A 19,723-nucleotide genomic window follows, 5' to 3' on the forward strand; every position below is an offset into this window, starting at 1 on the left:
AAGCAGCTCACAACCCCCCTGGGCCGTTGTGAACATTCAGACGACCCCCGTCGAGCCCTCCACACAGGCCCTGACAGGCGGTAGGCGGAGGGGCCGCCTCTTTGTGTCTCAGCTTCCTCGTCTGTAAACAGGGGTCTGCCCACACCCACCTGGAGGGCTGAGTGGGTTAAAGCAGGTCGTGCGCGAGTTTCCTGCTTCGAGATGGGTGGAGGGAGCGTGGGCCCTGCCTGCGGACGATCTTGGCAATGCTCACGCCTCCGAGAGCCCGGGGTCACCGCCGCGCTCGAGGTGCTCGTGGAGGACAGTCGGGGACAGCGTGCACCCAAGCCCGAGCGTCTGCTCCGGTGTGTGGCTCAGGAGCATCGCCCCAGTCCCCGCCGGGCCTTCCTGGGGCAAGTTCAGAGTCATGGCCGGGAGATGTCACTGGTGGCTGCATCGGCCTGTCCTCGCTGACAGACATTCCTGGTGCCAAGACAAGAGACTCGCTGCTTGAGGAAAACCCCAGGAGCGTGAGCTGCCTCCCTGGCCGAGGACCTGTCTGCGCCAGGCGGTGAGACGGAAAACAAGGGCTGGGGGGCCTGGCATGTTCTCTGCGACCCTTGCAGATTCATTAGGTCCCCAGGGACAAATTTCAGACCTTTTGCCCGGCTCCCACAGCCTGGCACCTTCACGCTGGAGGGGCCCTTCATCCCTCCTTTTACATGAGGGGAAACTGAGCCCCAGAGGACCTTTCCTAAGGTCCCTTACCCAAGGAAGTCAGCAGTCATTCATTCATTTGCTCATTCATTCTGTCTGTGCCTCGTGATGTCTGCCCCCAGGCCAGGTGCTGGGACACAGCCAGAACTGACTGCTGTCAGGCAGGGAGTTGGACACAGGGCCCCGGTCACAGGCAGGTGACCGTGCCACAGCAGGCCGCGGGGCAGGGCGGGATGAGTGGGGAACGTGATCTGAAACCCGGAGGCACAGGGTGAAGGGCAGGCCTGAGTTAGTCGGGTCCAGGTGCCGGTGGGATTTTCAGCCGGTGCATTAGCCCTGAGCCTGTTTCCTGGTCTCTGAAAGGGAGGCTCGTGTTGGCCGATGGTCAGAGCCCTTGGTGAGGCCCAGGGCCCAAGCAGCCCCGAGCAGTGGTTCTCAGGTGAGGCCTGAGGACGCCTTCGAAGGAGAGCCCAGACCGGGTGGGCGTGGGCTGAACGGTGGCTTTAAAAAGATACACCCCGGACCTGTGAATGTGAGCTCACTAGGGAAACCCAGGGGGCCCTAATCCGATGGCCAATGTCCTTATGAGAGACGCGTGGGAGAGAGACGCAGGCAGAGGGGCCGTGTGCAGACGGAGGCAGGGACTGAAGGCCTCTGCCACAGCCCAGGGACACCGGGGCCCCCCCGGGAGCTGGGAACGGCAGGAGGGAGCCCCGTGCCCGGCCCTGCCCACATCTCGATTAGCATTTCCGACCTCTAGCGCTGAAAGCATGGCTTTCTGCTGTGTTCAGCCTCCCAGTTTGTGGTACTTGGTTACTGGCAGCTGCAGGACTCTCACGCAGTGGGTTTGGCTGGGCAGCGGGCTCTGGGGCGGGGGCCAGGTGGGGGCCCCAGCCTCCAGCATGCCTGGCGTGTGGAGCTGCGAAGTGCCCTTCCCAGAGGCTGATCGGTGTCCCCACCGGCCCCAACCACCGACACCTGCCCACGGCGGGGACGGGGGGGGGGGGGGGGGGGGAGCTCAGAGACGCCCCTGTGGTTAGCAGGGACGGGAGGCTGGGCCGGCACGGACGGCGGCTCCTTCTGCAACAGTGTTCGTTGTTGGGGGGCGGTGAGGATCTCCACCCGTACTGGGTCCAGAGCCCTCTCAACTCCTGCCCTTCCCTCTGGGGAGCGAAGATGGCTTCACTCTGCAGCAAGCCAGACGATAAAAGCCTGCCTCTTCGGCAAATGTCACCATTAAAAATTTATCGGGGCAGCTGTGCGACATTATCGGCGCGTTTTCGGAGACCAAGCAGCAAGCGTTGGCGTGCGGTGGGATTTACGCACGTGCAGAGGGGAGGTGCGGTCGTCAAAAGCGCCCGCGGAGCAGAGCGTGACGTCCTGACACGGTGGCGGTGTTGGGACTGTGGCCTGGCCGGGGGCGGCGGGGGGGGGGGGGGGGGGGGGCGATGTCGTTAGCAGGGTCCCCCAGCCCAGCTCCGGGGTGATGTCTCTTGTGCTCTGTACAGCCGTGAGCCCGGCTCCCAAGCATGGGGACAGCCCGCACCTGTCGTCACCGGCAGGGGCCCCGTTTTCCCCCAGACATCACCCGGGGTGTCCGCCTCAGGGGGGGGTTCTCGTCTGTCCTGTCCCTCCTCACCACCGGCTGCTTCTGTTAGGCTGGGCCAGGTTCTGCAGTGGCAACGGAGAGCCCCCGAGGCCCGTGACTCAGAGCAGCCAGCGTTCGTGTCTTGCCCACGCGTTACCACGGCACCTGCTCCCACGGCCAGGCCGACGGGCGGCCTCCTGCTGGAACAGCGCGGCCGTCACGGCAGGGACGCGGCCCCGACGGCTCGTGCGCCGGCCCCTGCGGACCGTGCCCTGTCGGCGAAGCCATGATGCTTGGTGACAGGGACTCAGCCTCTCCCGCTGCTCGACGCTGCTCGTCCCCGGGGTGGGGGACTGTTGCTCCCCTTTCACAGAGGAGGAAACTGAGGCCGGGAGGCTGAGGGGCTTGCTGGAGGGGGTCTCGTGACGGGGGGGGGGGCAGGGGAGAGGGGAGCTGAGCCAGGGCCTGAGCCCGCCCGGTCGCCCGTAGTGATCTCGCTCACCTGCTGTTCATTGTGCTGAGATGCGCTGGTCCCCCCCCCACCACGTGGCCCCCCTTTTGGCCAACACGTGGCAGTAAGTATTCTGACAGGAGAGAGGGGGGTCTTGGAATGGACCACCTTTTCTTGGCCTTCTTAGTCCCCATTTGTTCTGATCTTTTCCTCTTCTGTTTATTTTTATTTAATTATTTATTTTTATTTTTGAGAGAGAGAGAGAGAGAGAGAGAGACAGAGCATGTGTGGGGAAGGGGCAGACAGAGAGGGAGACACAGAATCTGAAGCAGGTTCCAGGCTGCGAGCTGTCTGCACAGAGCCCGACGCGGGGCTCGAACTCACAAACCGCGAGATCGTGACCTGAGCCGAAGTCGGATGCTCAACCGACTGAGCCACCCGGGTGCCCCTTCTGTTTATTCATTTAACTTTTGATTATTTTGAGCCCTCTCGAGCCCACCGGTCAACCCAGGGAGCTAGAACATTCCAGCTCACAGGGCCCCAGGAGACTCGGGACCCGGCCCTGCTCCCACACCCACCACCTGCCTGCTCCTGCCTAGTTAGTTTCACTAAATCTCACGTGTAGTCTCGTCTCGTCCTCCTCGTTTTGGACGTTTGACGAAGACAGTCCGTCAGGTTGGCTCCGGGGACTCGCTGTTTTCTCTGGCCGTCCTGTGACGCATCAGGTCGCGGTATGCGGCCCTGGGCCCCGTCCCCCGCGCCACAGCTCCCTGCGGGTCAGCGCTCCCGAGCGCCCACCCCCACCCGGGAGTCGGGGGTCTCGGCCCCGCTTTGCAGAGGGGAGGCCCCGAGGGAAGCCTCCGGCCCGGTGTCCCAGCCGGTCGGTGGTGGGGCCGGGACCCTGTCCCGTGGGAGTCAGCGGGGCGTTGGGGGCCCCGGGGCCTGGCCCCGCACTGACCCGGACACCCCAGCCCTACCAGCCTCAGTTCCCTGCAGGGCTCCATCCCCGCTTTGCGGACACCGGGTGGGAGACCTGGACGCGTCTCTACCCCGACCTGGCCCGGAGGCCCTGGCGTCCCTGATGCCGAGCTGCTCGGGGCACAGGCGCCTTGCTGGCTCTGTCCCCCGTCCCCGGTGGCGTTGGTGGCTGCAGAAAGCTGGATTTTCTGCCATGTGGAAGAATTCCCTCCTCGAGCACCCCCGGGTCCCGGGGCCCTGGACGTCACTGCGGCCTGAGAACCCGGCCGGCAGTCCTGAAGCAGGGTTTGGGCGGAACAGTGTCCAGCCGTGGCCCCTCTGATTATTATTTCCTGAAGCTGAGGCCTGGAGCCCGGCCCCGGAGCTCGGCTGGGCCCTGGGCCCTGCACACGCCAGGGTGGGCGATGACCCACACGCGGCTCCACACCCAGAGCCACCTTCAGACCCAGGGCTGGCGCCATCCGGGAGGGCTGAGGCCCGGTTCTGATCCAGAGTGGCCACGCCAGAGTCCACGGGGCACGGTGGGAGGGCTGTCCGTCCTTGTCCTCGCGTGGGCCCAGGGCAGCCCGCTGCTGGGGACACAGCTGATTACGGCTCTCCCCTGTCCTGACCTCTCACCCTCTTGAGGCCCAGGCTCCAGGGGGAGGGGGGGGGGGGGCACTCAGATGCCCTGGGCAGGGCACCTCGATCCGGCTGAGCCCCAGGGAGTGAGCAGTGGCAGGCCTGGGGCAGCGGACGCCCCGGCAAAGGCTTCCGGAGGGAACACACTTGGTGTCCTGGGGGATGGAGAGGGGCCAGGGACAGTGGGAAGGAGACCTTGTGGGGAGGGATGGGCAGGGCACAGGGTCTCCGAGCCTCTGAGTGGGAGGGGTTTCAGCCGGGCCATGGCCTCTGAGATCTTGTCTGGAACCCTCCGGCCAGGACCGGTGAGGGGCAGCCATGGCTGGATGCCCGGGCACAGGGTGGGGGTAGGGGTGGGGAGCATGGGCTTGCTCCTGCCTATGTCTCCTGCGCTCTCTGGCCCCTCTTGGGGGCAGTCCTGGTTCCAAGCCCAGCTTTGTTCACCTCCCTGGGCCTTGATGTCCTCGTTTGTGATGAGATGGTCACCCCCGTCTCGTGGACAGTTGTCATGACTGACTGGGAGCTTGAGGACGCCCCCCTCCTTGTCCTGAGGCCTCCCGGGCCCCTTGTGTGTGAATGGGGGGGGGGGGGGCTCGGGTTTCACGCATGCCCCACCTCACCCACACCCCCGGCCGGCAGATGGAGGCTTGACTGGACTGCCCTGGACCGGCCCCGCGTCTGGGCCGTAGGTGCCGTGATGGAGGGGTGGCCAGAGCTCCCCGGGACGCTGACCTGCTTTTCTAACCAGAGCCCACGGGTCAGGCTTTCCCCCGGAGTGCGATCCACCCCACCACTGACCGTGGCTGATCAGCGATGCCGTCACGTGGAGGGGGCGCCGGCAGGCCGGCCGTGGTTTGGCCTCTCCGCCCAGGGGGATCCACTGAGGGCGGGGGTGCTGGCTCCGGGGGGCCTGCAGAGGCCTTCTTAGGTCTCGGTGCTTTGGGGTTCGCAGCTACCATTTCCCAGGAGACAGGCAGGAAGTGGGAGGGGCACAAGGGTGCCTCCAGCTCTGTGTCACCCCAGTGGCACCCCCCCCACCCCCCGCTCCGCCCACACGGTTTGTTCTTGGAGAGGAGAGAATGGTGGCCCAGAGAGGGGAGGGATCTTGCCTGAGGTCACACAGCGACTTGGTCAGTCCGATTCCCCAGTAGGGTCCCCATCTAGTCTCCCAGCTTTTGCGTATTTCCTGAGGAGATCTCGGTCTGCTAACCCACCGACTTGGCCTCCTTCCGGAGCCAGCGGCGTGCATTTGACCCCCGGCACGGCGAATGAACGTTTCCGTGTCTTTCTGACCCCACTCCCACCAGTGCGTCCGCCACAGGCTCGGGCAAGCTGCCATTTTCTGCGTGCCAGTGCCACTGGGTCATGTAATTAGGGAGCAGAGGGGGGTCGGGGAGGGCCTGAGCTCCAGCATTACAGACCCGTGCTGGGACCGGAAAGGTCATTTCAGAGAGCCACGTCCACGTTCAGATGTGGACGTGGCAAAGGAGAAAAGGGAAGAGTCTCTATCTCCAGTAGCTGCCAGAGGATTCCGCGGGGTGTGGATTTCAATTTCAGTCCGTGTTCCCAGCTGCCCTGGTGGGGGCAGTTTGGTAAAGACACCATCGCAGCAGGGGGCCTATGGAGCTTCCGGCCTGGAGGCTGGTGGGCTCTGGAGCCTTCGAACGGCCAGGCCTGCTTGCTCCTCGGGAGTCGGGCCTGTCGTCCGTCTGCCCATCCCTGACTACAGTCCCGCCCCGGCCGGCCCCGTGTGCCTCCCACTGCCCGGCGTGTCCGAGCTGGGCACGGCTTCCCCAGCCAAGGCCAGAGGACGTTTAGGGGCTCTGGGCCACCCGTGCCCGGTTTGGAAACTTTGTGCGGAGCGGGCACGCTGGGTTTCTGTTGGCACAAATGGGGGTGTGCAGAGGCCTTAGCCCACAGACTGGGAAGAGGGGCCAGGCAGGCGGTGGCTCTGGGAACCCCCTCTCTGCGGGTCTGCGGCCAGTTCCGAGGCGCTTCCCGTCCCCTGGTGGACACGGCCAGACTGTCCCGTTCGGGCAGGGCACGGGCCGCGGGGATTTCCTGCCCCCCACCCCCCAGGCATGGGAGGAAACAGCGGACTGGCTGCGGGGGCTGGGCCCTGCCGACCCACTGGCCTTTCCGCTTCTAAGTGCTGCCGTTCCGAGAAGCGTGCCGGAAAATCAAAATTACACTGAGTTTCGGGGCTGCTGAGAAGTGGCCGCTCCGGGCCCTGCCCTCCCGTCGGTGGGATGGCCCGGCCGGGACGAGGTCAGAGCGTCTCCCTCCGCCCTGCTAGGTTTGGGAAGCAAGGGCGGAAACAGGCTGGGACTTGGGGATCGCTTGGGCTTCCTCTCTGGTGGGGGGGGGGGTGCTTGCCATCTCCCCGGGTCGCCCCACTTCCCCGCTCAGCCTGGCGTCTGCTGGGCCTGCCGCGGCTGTGATGGACATGTGGCTTCACTTTGGTGCCCCTGCTTCCCAAGCCCCCGCCACACGGGAGGCAGAGAAGGGGGATTAACCCCCATTTTACAGCCCAGTTCATCGAGGCCGGGGCTCGGACCCTTTGGCCAGCTCTCGGGCTAGGAGACCGGCCAGTTCCGACCCCCGTCCTACACGAGGCTGGGACCCTGCACTCAGCATCAGCATCAGACTTTGCTCTCCAAGCCAGCTCACCCCCCGCCACCTCCTGTGAGCAGCCCTCCTGATTGCCCCAGGCCAGGACTGCCCTTCCACCCGGACTCCCTCCTGCTCTCTGCGCCTCTGTGGCTCCCTGCGCCCCTCAACCCCGTGTGGCTCACCCTCATCTCCGACACGGGGTGTGGCCTGCACCGGCTGCGGGCGTGGACGGGGTGCACGGCCGGCGCTGCCCCCTGACGCGAGGGCCCGTCTGCGCTGGGCGGCGGCCGGCTGAGAAAAGAAACCGGATCGTTTTGACAATCGGTGCTGTGTGGCGGGAGGGCCGTTTTTAATAAGGAACCCTGGGTGCTTCAAGGCCTCGCAGCCAATTAGCAGACGGCACGCAGGTGACTCTCGCAATAATTAAACGGGCCCGTCGCGTCCTCCAGGCTGCTGTTCTTGATGTGCCGTTCAAGTGTGCCCGGCCACCGCTGCCCTGGCAAACTGGTGCCAGAGGGGGTGTTGTCCCCCCCCCCCCACCCCCCATGCTGGCCGCTTCCTTCTCACCGGCCCCTGGGCACACCTGCGCACACCCGGGCACACGTGGAGAGATGTGGCCAGACCCGATGGTGTCCTGGTACCAGGCTCTCCCACAGCCCCACTACACCCAATTTGAAGGCCAGCTTCAGAAGAGGAAACTGAGGCCTGGCCAGAGATGTAGGCTGCCCAGGACCCCTCAGGTAGTGCCCGCGCCCCAAATGGAAGCACCGTTGTCTCCCGCGTGCGGGACTAGGAGGCCAGCACTGAAATTCCCTGGTTCCGGGCAAACCGGATGGCGGTCGCCCGCTGCAGGGCAGTGCTGGGTGCTGGGTGCCCCTGGGCCTCTGGGGCCCCGTCCGCCGGTCTACCCCTCCGGGGTGTGGACTCAGGGCTCTGGCCCCCACCCTTCCCTGGGGCGCAGCGGGCCGGCCAAGGAGGACTGAGCCATCCGCGACCCTGCCAGTAAACCCGGCCCTTGGAGGTCACTTGCAGGGAGTCAGAATTGTGCTTTCTTCTGGAAGGCGCCAAGTGAAAAGATGAAGTTCGGCTGTGTCTCAGGCCCTGGGTCCCTTTCATCTGAACGCCCGCAGAACGTGGGAAAATGAACGCTGTGTCCTACGTTCTCTGAGCAGTGCTGAGCGACCCACGTCGGAGCCAAACGCTGACCCGGGACGTTCTTACCTTCCTGAGTGCCAACTTTTGTTTCCAGACGATGTCCTTTGTCTGAGGCACGGGGTGGGGGGTGGGGGGTGGGGGGAAGAGCTCTGGGGATGGGGTGCAGGGCCCGGTGACGGTGCTGACCTTGGGCCAGGGGCTGCCCGCTGGGGCTGGCTCCGGGAGTCAGCACCGGGAGCTGTTGGGCAGGAGGCCGTGGGAGCCTTGGGGACTGGACTGTGTGTGTCCGAGCCCTGGACTGGGCAGGTGGGCTCTTGGGCTGGGCCACCCAGAGGGGAGGAAGGGTGACCCCCCCCGTCAGATACTCACCGGACACTCGCCGGGTAGAAGGGCCTGACCTTAGAGGCTCACGGTGTTAACTTGTTTCAGTGACTGCGACTCCCATTCTACAATTAGGGAAACTGAGGCAGAGAGAATAGTGAGCCTGCAGCAGAGTCAGGATTCGAACCCGGATCTTCGTTCTTAGCTCTGCCCTCAAGGCCTCCTCTGAAACGAAGGTGATAGACGTGGCTTTCTGTCTTGGCTTCCGGGGTGTTGGGGATAGAGCTGGGGGACGGCGCATCTGGGCCCGGGGCTGGGCCATCTGCACACACAGCTCGGTGAGGAGAGGTGCACCTGCCATGTTCCCGGGCTTCCTGGTCTGGGGTGAAGGACCCTCCTCCCCCGCCCCCCACCCCGGGAAGCAGGCCCAGGAGCCCCCGTGTGGCCCTGCACAGTGGAGTGTGGAGTAGAGGTAACAATGTGGAGGAGGTGCCACCTGGCACCAGCCGCCAGACGGGCCACAGACGCGTGCCACACACACGGAGAAGTCAGGCAGCGGGAGGCACACCAGCCCTGGGCACAGCCCCGCGTTCCCTCCCGTTGGCTGCTGCCTGGACAAGTACCCAGGCAACTCGGACAGGAGGATCATTTCCCCCGGAGCCCCACCGCCCAGGTCCCACGGCCCAGGTCCCACCACCCAGGTCCCACAGCCCAGGTCCCACCGCCCAGGTCCCATGGCCCCGGTCCCACATCCCAGGTCCCACCGCCCAGGTCCCACGGCCCAGGTCCCACGGCCCAGGTCCCACAGCCCAGGTCCCACTGCCCAGGTCCCATGGCCCAGGTCCTACCGCCCAGGTCCCACCCCCCCAGGTCCCACGGCCCAGGTCCCACTGCCCAGGTCCCACGGCCTAGGTCCCACCGCCCAGGTCCCACGGCCCAGGTCTCATGGCCCAGGTCCCACCGCCCAGGTCCCACATCCCAGGTCCCACGGCCCAGGTCCCACGGCCCATGTCCCACGGCCCAGGTCCCACGGCCCAGGTCCCACATCCCAGGTCCCACGGCCCAGGTCTCAATGCCCAGGTCCCACCGCCCAGGTCCCACTGCCCAGGTCTCACGGCCCAGGTCCCACGGTCCAGGTCCCACATCCCAGGTCCCACTGCCCAGGTCCCACCACCCAGGTCCCACAGCCTAGGTCCCACCGCCCAGGTCCCACATCCCAGGTCCCACGGTCCAGGTCCCACGGCCCAGGTCCCATGGCCCAGGTCTCACGGCCCAAGTCCCACCACCCAGGTCCCACGGCCCAGGTCTCACATCCCAGGTCCCACGGCCCAGGTCTCACGGCCCAGGTCCCACATCCCAGGTCCCACCGCCCAGGTCCCACGGCCCTCACCACAGCACAGGAGGATGTGAAGCTAACTGGTCCTCCTGTGTCAGAGACCCGGAACCTGCTTCTCAAGGAGGGTGTTGTGTCTGGAGGTCCTCTCTTTGGCTGTTTTGGGCTTTGTCTTATAAAGCAAATCTGGCTGCCCACTGCTCAGGTCCTTCCCAGAAGGCAAACCTGAACCATCTGCCTGAGCTCCCGGAGTCCCAGCCGGCATGGACCTGAGCCCACCACGTTCAGCTCCAGGACCCCCAGGGCGTGGTCTGCCCCCCTTTCGGACCACGCATCCTCTCCCCATGGACCTGTAGGCACGTGGGGGGCACGTGTCATGCCCTTAGAGGCCATAGTTTTTTAGCAGATTCTTGGAGAAGTCCTGAGGACGAAGACCAGAGCCTGATGTCTTGATTCCAGAGCTAGATTCAAGCTGCACCTTCTCCCTGGAGCTCAGAGCAGGTGCCCAGGAAGTACCAGTGAATGAATGAAGGAGAACGAAGCAGGAGGATTTAGAAACGGGAGTCGGGCCCTCGTCCGTTCTTTGTTCAGGGGTTTCGGTTCAGGCCCCCTTAGGGTGCCCTGTTTTCAGTGTCCCCTGTCTCTGGCTGGTGACCCCCTGTGCCCTCAGCACCGGGGCCGTGATTGTCCTGGGCGAGATGTGTCCACGCTGGATGCGGACATTGTACTTGGGGCGGGGGGAGGTGTCATCTGAGGGGGGTTCCTCCGGAAGCAGCGGTGCGCACCTGTCACCGCCTGTCCCCGGGAGGGGGGTGTGCTGGGTGGGGAAGGCTGGTGGGGTGGAGGAGACATCGCCTGACGCTTCTGGCCCGGCCATCCCCTCTATCCCCTTGGTGGTCCAGGTGGGAAACTTGGCTTCCCAGAAGCTGGGCACCAGGAAATGTGGTCTCAGGAAGGGCCCGATGGGACGAGAGGATCCCAGCCTGCCCCGATAGGCTGGCGGGGGGGGGGGGGGGCTCGCCATCATTTCTGTGCTTCCGTCTCATTTCCTTCTCTTAAAGCGCACACGGGACACGGGCTCTACGGTTAACGTCTGGATGTCTCGTTGAGCTGGGAGGGGGATGGGGGGCAGATGCGGCCGGGGGGGATCTGGGTCGTCAGCTGGTGCCTGAGGCAGAAGGGACAGAGCACTGGGGCAGAGTGCCCACCCAGTCGCCCCTGCTCCAGCCCCGCCCGAGCTTTAAGGCACAGCTGGGACGTAGCCCCAGAAGCAGCTCAGGTGCTCTCTGTGTAAATGGGCGTCCCCAGTGTTAGACCAGGGTCAGTGCTGCGGGGTCACGACTCGTGGGTGACGTGAACACCCGTGCGTGGTTTCTCCTAAGCTCCCGACGGGGCTTTCCCGCGTCTAATTCACCGCTGCCCTTTGTTGTTGTTTCCCGGGGCAAAGAGCAGCTCGAGAGCACGTGACATCTGTCCGTCGTCCACCCATTCGTCCGTCTGTCCGTCCGTCTGTCCATGCCTTTCTAGTGCCAGGCTCTGTGCTGGGCGGACGTGCACCCGGGCTGAGAGCGTGGTCAGATCTTCCCATCTGAGGTGGGGCTTGAGTTGAACCTTGAAGGGAGCTCGGCTTCGGGGGGACGGGCTGGGGCAGGGGACGGAGGGCAGAGGGCGCGCACGAGGGCTGGGGGCAGGGCGGACGGGGGTAAGGCCGCCCCCACCCTGGGTACTCCTGTCTCAGGGCCAGCCCCCCACGGCCAGGTGGCCGCCCCTCCCTCTCCTGCTCTGGCCCACCCTGGCCGTCGCCGGTCTTTGGCTGTGGCAGAAATGAAATGAACTTTCGCAGCCCCGTTCTTGAGGGGGTTTGTGGCCCGGGATGGGGACGTTAGAATAAAAGAAGCAGATTCTGTTCTGCCCAGGTGGACACCTGGGTGCTGAGGACCACAGCTGGCCCTGTCCCCCCTGACCGCCCCCCCTGCTCTCCTAGATGCAGTTTGGGAAGACAGTTGGTAGGGACCCTGGGGGTCCCCCCCCCCAATACGGAACTATGAGAAAATAAAGGGCCTCAAGTCCAGATAAGCTTGGGACTCACGGCCCACTCTGTCTGCTGGACAGATGTGAGAGGCCCTGACAAGGCCCGCAGCAGAGAAGCACAACCCCCCGGCCCCTGCCAGGAACTCTGTCCCACACCCTCCAAAAATCAGGGGTTCACCACCTCCAAAATCAGCCTTCGGATTCGACGGTGTCAAGGTCTCTCTCACCCTTGTCTGGAGGAGTTTCGTTGGGGGAGTGGATGCAAGTTGAAGGGACAGAGAGGAGGTGATGGGGGGGCTGTCGGTAGAGACAGATGGACTGTTCCTGAGGCACAAGGCCGAGGGAGGGGAACGTGGCAGGTGCTGGGGGTCCGGGGTGTGGCACCAAGGGGCTGCGTACCCAGGGGGTGACCCAGGAGGGAGGGAGCATCGGTGTGGCCATCGAGAAGACATTAAAGAGACTGCCGTGCTCCTCTTGGGGCTCCTCCCCTCGTGGCTCCCTTTCCAGAAGGGAGGCAGGGCCTTTGGGAAGGCAGCGGGGACAGGAGGACACGCTGTGGCCCTGAGCCAGGCCCCGGGGCGCGGGCGAGCACCAGCCTTCTTACAGGCCACGGCGCGTGCCCAGCGTGATGGGCAGCCTCCCACACGGCACGCTGGTCCTCGCTCCTGTCCCTGTTCCAGAAGCTCCCCCGTCCCCACCAGAATCCCGTCCTTCGTCCTGTCCTCCGGGAGGATGACGCTGACAGTCCTTCCGGCCGGTGCTAACCACGAGGGCGCCCGGAGAGCCCCAGCGCTGTCACACCGGTGAAGGCTCCCTGCCGTCCCTGACGCTGTTCCCTCATTTGCCAACAGGGCCGCGGGGGCCCATGGAGAGTGACCGACCACCAGTGTCCCAGGGCCAAGCTGGGCACGGCCGTGCTCACCCCTGACGCCTCCACCTGGCTGGTCCCGATGCACGTGCCACCGTCGTGCGGACCCTGCTTCTTCCGCGAGAGCAGACGGAAGCCCCGCATTGCAGACCCGTGGGGGATTTGAGGCTGGGCGCCCGGCGGGCCGTACAGACCTGCTCACCCCTCTCTCGTCTCTCCACAGGCCCTTTCCCTCGGAGGAGACCGCGGAAAACGACGATGATGTCTATCGCAGCCTGGAGGAGCTGGCGGAGTAAGGAACCGGCAGGGAGGGGCGGGGCGGGGCCAGGGAAGTCTCACCCGGCTGCCCTGCCCAGGGCCTCTCTGCTCGGGCTCCCCCAGGCCAGAGTGAGAACTCGGGCCTCCGTGAGAGCTCAGACGGATGAGCACGTCTTCACTTCATGCCCCCCTCCGGGTTCCGGAGGCCTCCCGGCTCCCGCCGGCCGTGGGGAGAGCTGGTGTTTCCAGAAGCCGGGGCCCCCGGAGCACAGGCTACAAGCAGAGGCTGTTTGTGGGCTCAGGGCTGTCTCGCGGCCCCACGGGGGTGGGCGAGGGGCTGAGACCAGGTCACCTGAAGCCACAGGGGGCGTCCACCCCCTGCTCCGTGGCCCCGCCCTTGCATTGCTCTGTGTCTGCTTCCAGCCCGGCCCCCCTGTCCCGGGGACCCCAGGGACCAGCTAGGAGCCCCGGGGCGGTGGCTCCTCGTGAGGAGGTGGTCCGGCCCCGCAGGGCCAGCTGTGGCCGAGGGTCACGCGGCCGCTGCTCAGAGAAGGGGGTGGGCAGCTTCCCCGAGGAGGGGCCGTGGGGTGGGGGAGCTGGGGTGCCCCGACCGCGGGCGAGGAGGCCCGACAAGCGATGGGCCCGCCCAGTCCCTGGGGTGGCGGCTGGTGGCTTCTGCCCCGGCCGGCCCCCTGCCCTTCCCAGCTCCTGCCGGCTGACTGCGCCCCTCTTTCCCCTTCGGTAGCAGACATAGCCTTGTCCGGGGGACTCCCCATCTCTCTCCCCTCCTCTTACAACAGACTGAACCCGAAATCCAGTGAGCACAAGAGCCGGGGTCTGTCGTGCGCCTGCCGCGTGGGGGCCCTGTGTTTGCCCCCCTCGCTCGCGTGTGGGGCTGCCTCTAGGGTGAGGGGTGTGGCCCATGTTTTTGTAGGATTCCCACGGATGTAAGCGATCTGAGTCACCCAAAAACCAGCGTGTCAGCACCATGCTGGTGGCCCAGCCTCATGGGAGTCTGTGAAGGAAACACCTCGCCGGCCTGTGGGAGCAGCGCCCCCCCCCCAGCCCGCCTTCCTGAAGCTGGGCTGGTCCCCGGGGCCCTGGGGGGACCCCACAGTGAAGTGTGGGGCTCCTGGGGGCGCCTGGTTGGCCCCATTCGAGTTAGAGGTCTGGAGAGTGCCCTGAAGGAGGCAAGCGGAGGTCAGGGCCCACACGAGTCACATCCAGGTCCTGGACCACCCCCCCTCCCCTGGATGCCACTGGTCACCCTGACCGGTCTCAGGAATCGCAGAGGGACTTGGCTGTCAACTGCACCCCGCCGGCTTCTTGGGGTGCCGGCTTGAGTGAGAGGCTGCTCCCCCGACCCTGTAAAGGGTGGGGAAACCGAGCCTCAGAGAGGCACGGCTGGAGGGAGGGCCCCCTGGGGGTGAGGGCCCAGCCCATCCCCCGTCTCCCACCTGCTGATGGCAGGCCCCCTTGCTGCTCGACTCAGGGTTACAACTGCGTCTCGCCCTCCCTTCCTGGCTTTTCCTGCCTTGGAGGTCCTTCTCGTCTGCCACATCTGGGCCTAAGCGTCCCCCACTTGGGGAAGCCTCTCGTACCCACCCCCCCGACCCCACGGGGCACCCACAGCCCTGTTTGCCTTTGGGCCGTCCGTGGGGTGCATCACGGTTGGACGGTGAAATGTCCGTCTTCCGTAGACTGGAAGGTTCTGCGGTCAGACTCTGTGTCTCTTCCATGCCCCCCACCTTCCGCCCCCAGCTGCACACGCCTCCCGCACGCGGTGTGACTGCAAGTCCCGAGCGGTAACGACACTTCTGGCGGGGGGTGCCCCTTTGCGGGGCCAGGCACTGCTGGGGCTTCACCTCCTTAGGAAGTCTCTGTGAGGTCCGCGCTGTGGGCTCCCCATGTCACAGACAAGGAGGTAAAGCCCGGAGCCTGAGAGCCCCGTCCAGCGCCGAGGGGGTGGGGTCCTCATCTGTCCCTTCTCCAAAGTCACCAATGTGAGGCGGAGGGTCTGTGCCCTCCGGAAACATCCCCCCCGTGGTCAGCAGAGACTGAGGGCTCCAGCAGGAGCCGGCCGCGTGCGGCCCAGGCCAGGCAGGAAACACATCCTCAGACCAGCCGGGGACCCTCCCCTCAGCATCCCACCCTCCCCCCCCCCCCCGCCAGGATTCCTGCCTATCTCTGATGGCTGGCTTTGCATGTTCAGTATCGAGGGTTCCTGTGCGCGAAGTCCGGCGGTGGCCCTGGGGTGCCCGTGGCCGCCCTTCCCCGCCCCGCTGCCCCCCGACCTCCAGAACCAAACACGGGATGCGATCCCTGTCCCACAGAAAAGCCGGTGCGGGGGACGCCTGGCCTTGCGCAGTTCAGCAGGGTGGCTCTGTGACATTAAGAGCGGACCTCCTCAGTCCACTGAGCTCCTCGTGAACGCAGTTGCTGCCAACGAAAGTCGTAGATCCCAGGGACAGGTTGACTCTGTGTCTTTAACTTGAGGTTTGGTCCCAGCTTCTAGTTTAATCAATTTTTCTTGCTCCTTTCCCCCCCTTCTCCTTTCACCGAGAAGCACGTTTTCCTCGCATCTCGTCTCTGCGGGCTCGGGATCGATGTGGATCCGTTATGGCAGTTGGCAAGACCCAAGCCGACCTGCCGTTTCCTACCTGGCCCTGCTGGGGACGGCAGGTGGCCACGCGTCCTCCGGGCTGGAGCCGGGGCAGTGGCTCGGGTCCGTCCTGACAGTGGCGGGGAGCAGGCGGTGACATTTGGAGTGGAGCCGGCTAATTCCTTGCCTTGGGCTCTGGGCCAGGTGTCCGAAGCGATGATCTCCTTGTGCTGCTGAAGGGCCTCCCGGCCGCCCGACCGCAGACGCTTGGCCGCTGTTCGAGGTTGTCAGAGAACCCGGCGTGGTTCTCGGGGCGCGGGTGAGGGGCCGCCATGTGTGCGTGGCCCCGTGTACGGCTTTCATTCCGTCGGTCAGCCACGTACGTGTTCAGTGGTCCACCGAACACAAGCGCTCCCTGTGTGTCAGCTCGGGCCAGGAGCTGGAAGCACAAAGGGGAGGGAGACCCAGCTCCTGCCTCCGGGACCCCGGGTTCGGCAGAGGGTGGCGTCACTTACGAGCTAATGGGCCATTTTGGGGTCAGCGTGGTGAGGGTGGCAAGAGGGGCGAACCTGCCCCTGGCATTGCTGGAGGCAAGACGGGGGCCTCCCGTGTGCGGCCTTTGGGAATACTCACTGGGGGCGTCCAGAACCTTCACTGTCCCCGGTGTCCCCAGGAGGTTCTCCGCAGCGAGAGCCCCCTTCTGGGCCCCCTGGAACAGGTGCATCAACTGTGTGGGAGAATCTGTCCGTCCGACGGGCCTGGGAGCCTCGGCTCTGGCACCTACTTGCGTGGTCTTTCCAAGTTACCCGCCTCTGTGCCTCGGTTTCCCTCTGTGTATGACGCGGTGTCAGGATCTGCTTCGGGAAGACCGTCAGTGATGTTGCGGGTGGCGCCGCGCCCCGGGGGCACACCGCGAGCCCCCCCCCCCCCCCCCGCCCCCCGTCTGCCCGTTTCACCAAGATTGTGGCTTTTTCCCCCCAGTTTCCAGATGGCTGTGGCAGTGCTGTCCGGGAGAATGAGGACACAGCCACACGCACGACTGACCGCAGATTTTCCAGTAGCCGCGTCAAAACAGAAAAAGGCGGCATTAATTCCAAGAACGTGTCTTTAACCCCACGGGCCCAAAGTGTGTGGTCAGCGAGACCGATCGTCAGGCAGCTTGCCTTCTCTCGTGCCGCACAAAGTCCAGGCTGGTGCGTGTTAGACGCTGACGGCACAGCTCAGTTTACGGGGCCGCGTCGGTGAGCTCGCAGCCACGTGTGGCTGGTGGCCCCTGTGAGCTCAGCACGGGTCGCGGACCCAGCACGTGGCTCCAGGAGCCGGTGCGGAGCCCTCCCCACGTTTGCACGGACGGTCGTCGTGCTCTCAAGCGCTCTGAGCTCACTTTCGAGATCCCTGAATAACGTGTAATCAAATGATAGAGCAGCTCGTTGCAAAAATAAACACAAAATGTTGCCACTCGAATGGCCTGTTTCCAGCTCCCGGGGCGCCATCACTGACCGCGGGGCCGGGGGCTGTGCTCTCGGGGTCCCCCGCCCCACATTCGGACACGGCAGCTTCGGGATTTGGAAGTGCACGTTCCCTGCGCTTTGGGACTAGGAGCGTGTGGAGGGTTTCCTTGGCCCAAAGGAGGCGGGGGGGGGGGGGTGGCTGGGTCACAGCCACGGGACACCCCGGCTCTGCTCAGCGGCCCTGCCTGAGGGAATGGGGGTGGGAGGCAGGGACGGCGTGTCAAGCCCCACGGTGACAGATGGCGGGCCAGCCACCCGGGAGATGTGCGGGAGGGTGAGGCCGAGGTGCCCTGACATGTGCGGGCTCCCGCTGGAAGGGCTGTCCTCCTGCCCCCGCCGGCCGCCTCCTGAGCCCCTGGGACAGGAGCTCGGAGAGATCACCGGCGCGGGGCCTTGGGCTCCTTCTCTGCTGTCCCCTGGGACTCGGGACCGGGCTCTGGCTTTGCTCGGTGACTTTCCCTGTCCTTTCCAGGGGCCTCCGTTGCCCCAGTGACTTGGTGCCGTTGACTCCCGCCGTGTTGGCGAGCCCCTGCTCGTTCCAGCCCGAGAGGAGCAGCGAAGGCGCTGTTCTGTCTTACTTGGGAGACGTTAAATCCTTCTCAGGGCCTCAGTTTCCCCACCTCCGAGATGAAAGCAGCCGGCTGGTGTGCGGGTCCGTTGGAGCCCGAAGGAGCCACGGCTCTGTGACCGAGGACCCCCCGTGCTCAGCCCCTCGTCGCTTCCCTGGGGGTGGTAGTGACTTCCAGACGTAAACAAACGTAACTGTGGTAGGGACAGAATTTACCCGAAAACGTATAGCTGCGTGCTTTGCCGAATCCTAAAATCACTTTGCGGCTTTCAACGTGTCATGTTGGCATCATTGGGATAATTTTTTTTAATGTTAACTTATTTATTTTTGAGAGAGAGTACAAGCAGGGGAGAGGCAGAGAGAGAGGGAGACACAGAATCTGAAGCAGGTTCCAGGCTGAGCTGTCAGCACAGAGCCCGACACGCATGGGTCTCGAACCCATGAACCATGAGGTCATGACCTGAGCCAAAGTTGGATGCTTAACCGACTGAGCCACCTGGGTGCCCCAGGGGATCATTTTTTTAAATGTTTATTTATTTATTTAGAGAGAGAGAGAGTGCAAGCAGGGGAGGGGCAGAGAGAGAGAGAGAGAGAATTCTGAGCAGGCTGCATGCTGTCAAGTCAGAGCCTGACTCGGGGCTCAAACTCATCAACCATGAGTCATGATCTGAGCCGAAATGAACAGTCGGACGCTCAACCGCCTGAGCCCCGCTGGTGCCCCTGGGGCAATTTTTTAAGATGTGTGAAATGTAGGCGTGTCCCAAGTTGATGCTCCTTCAATGACACGAGGATGTCTTTTGCAGCAGGGTCTTTCCCGTCCTCGGGAGGAAGGTGGGGCACACAGGGGTGGGGGGCAGACACTGTGCTTCTCCTGCCCCACCCTCAGGTGCCCCTTGTGGGCAGGGGATGAGAACAGTCACTGTGCCCGACCGTGACCTTCACCCGAGTGACAGTGCATCCCCACCCTCCGTCCTCGCCCGTCCGCCTCTCCCAGCCACAAAGAAAGCTTATTCGAAACCTGTCCCCAGTTCACGGACGTTCAAGCCACCTGCGTGAAAGTTCCGTGTCTCGTGGACAGACCTGCACGTGTGGGGATGCCCACCTTGTGTCGGGGGTGGGGGCGCAGGCTTGGGGACGTCTGCTGTTCACCCCAGAGGATGGCTTTTCCAGAGGGGACAAGCTTGGAAACAGACTATGTAGGAACAGTCCCGTTAAAAACAAATAGCAGCCCCCAGTCCTGTGGGGCAGCCCCTCCCCAGCCCCTGTCCCCTGTGGAGGACCCGGAAGAACAGCCCCACAGTCTGGAGGAGGTCGAGGCAAAGCCCCCCCAGGGTGGACGTGTGGGTGGACGCCCTCCTGGGTCATCCTGGGAGGCCGCTGTCCTTAGGCTCACAACAGGAGGCCGGCTGGAGGGGGCGGGGGCGGGCGGGAGGGTCTGTGCAGGTGTCTCACTGCCCCAGGGCACCTTCCAGAACTCAGTGCCCTGGCTGTGGGCCGGGGAGGCGGTGACAGCCGGGCACAGCCCTCCTTCGACAAGGCCGCCTTCCGTGCTGGCCGAGCCTCCTCTCACCTGGCCGTTCGGGCTTCCTTTGCACGACTGTGTGCCGGGCACGTGCGGCCCCAGCCGGGGTCTCCGGGGCAGCGCGTGGCGCCTCAGACCCTGCGGAGGGTCTCCCCGTGCTCCTGTGAGCTCCGTGAGGCCTGGCCAAGTGGAGGGTGCGAAGCCATCATCCCTGGGGTACACGCCGGGTCTGTTCCCACGCGCAGCCCCGCAGGTGGGTCCTGGAGCCTTCTCTCTGGACGCAGAGAAGAGAGGCAAAGGTGCCCGGATGCAGCGACTAGAGGGCAGAGGTTCGACTTGAACCAGGTCCGACCCCGAGGGCCACGGGCCTCACCGCCCTCCCTGCCCCAGGGCCGTCTGACAGAGCCCCCCCTTGGACCTGCTGTTGTGACTCCCGCCGAGCTATCCAGGTTCCGTCCACGGGGCCCGGGACACTGGGAGGGCTTCTTGGAGGAGGTGTTGCTGGAAGTACACCTTGAGGGAGGGAGCATAGGATTTGCTGGCGTGTGATTTAGGAAACCTTCCCCCACCCCCACCAGGCTGGTTACCGCCTCGTGTTGGGCCAGGG

At 64.9% G+C, this 19,723-nt stretch overlaps 1 protein-coding gene across 4 annotated transcripts in view; it reads left to right on the forward strand.

Annotated features, from left to right (window-relative positions):
* The window catches only part of VAV2 (vav guanine nucleotide exchange factor 2), a 166,345-nt gene that overhangs the window by 93,257 nt on the left and 53,365 nt on the right, over positions 1 to 19,723 (forward strand). For all 4 annotated transcript variants that reach the window (XR_014135996.1, XM_081790974.1, XM_081790973.1 and 1 more), the window contains exon 4: positions 12,879 to 12,947. Coding sequence is in view for 3 of the 4 variants with exons in the window: in XM_081790974.1 (XP_081647100.1) it covers positions 12,879 to 12,947 (69 nt within the window). In the remaining variant the exon portion in view is untranslated. The remainder of the gene's footprint in view (positions 1 to 12,878; positions 12,948 to 19,723) is intronic.

The sequence above is a fragment of the Panthera onca genome, chromosome D4 (assembly GCF_046562875.1).
Source record: "Panthera onca isolate mPanOnc1 chromosome D4, mPanOnc1 haplotype 2, whole genome shotgun sequence".
NCBI lineage: Eukaryota > Metazoa > Chordata > Mammalia > Carnivora > Felidae > Panthera > Panthera onca.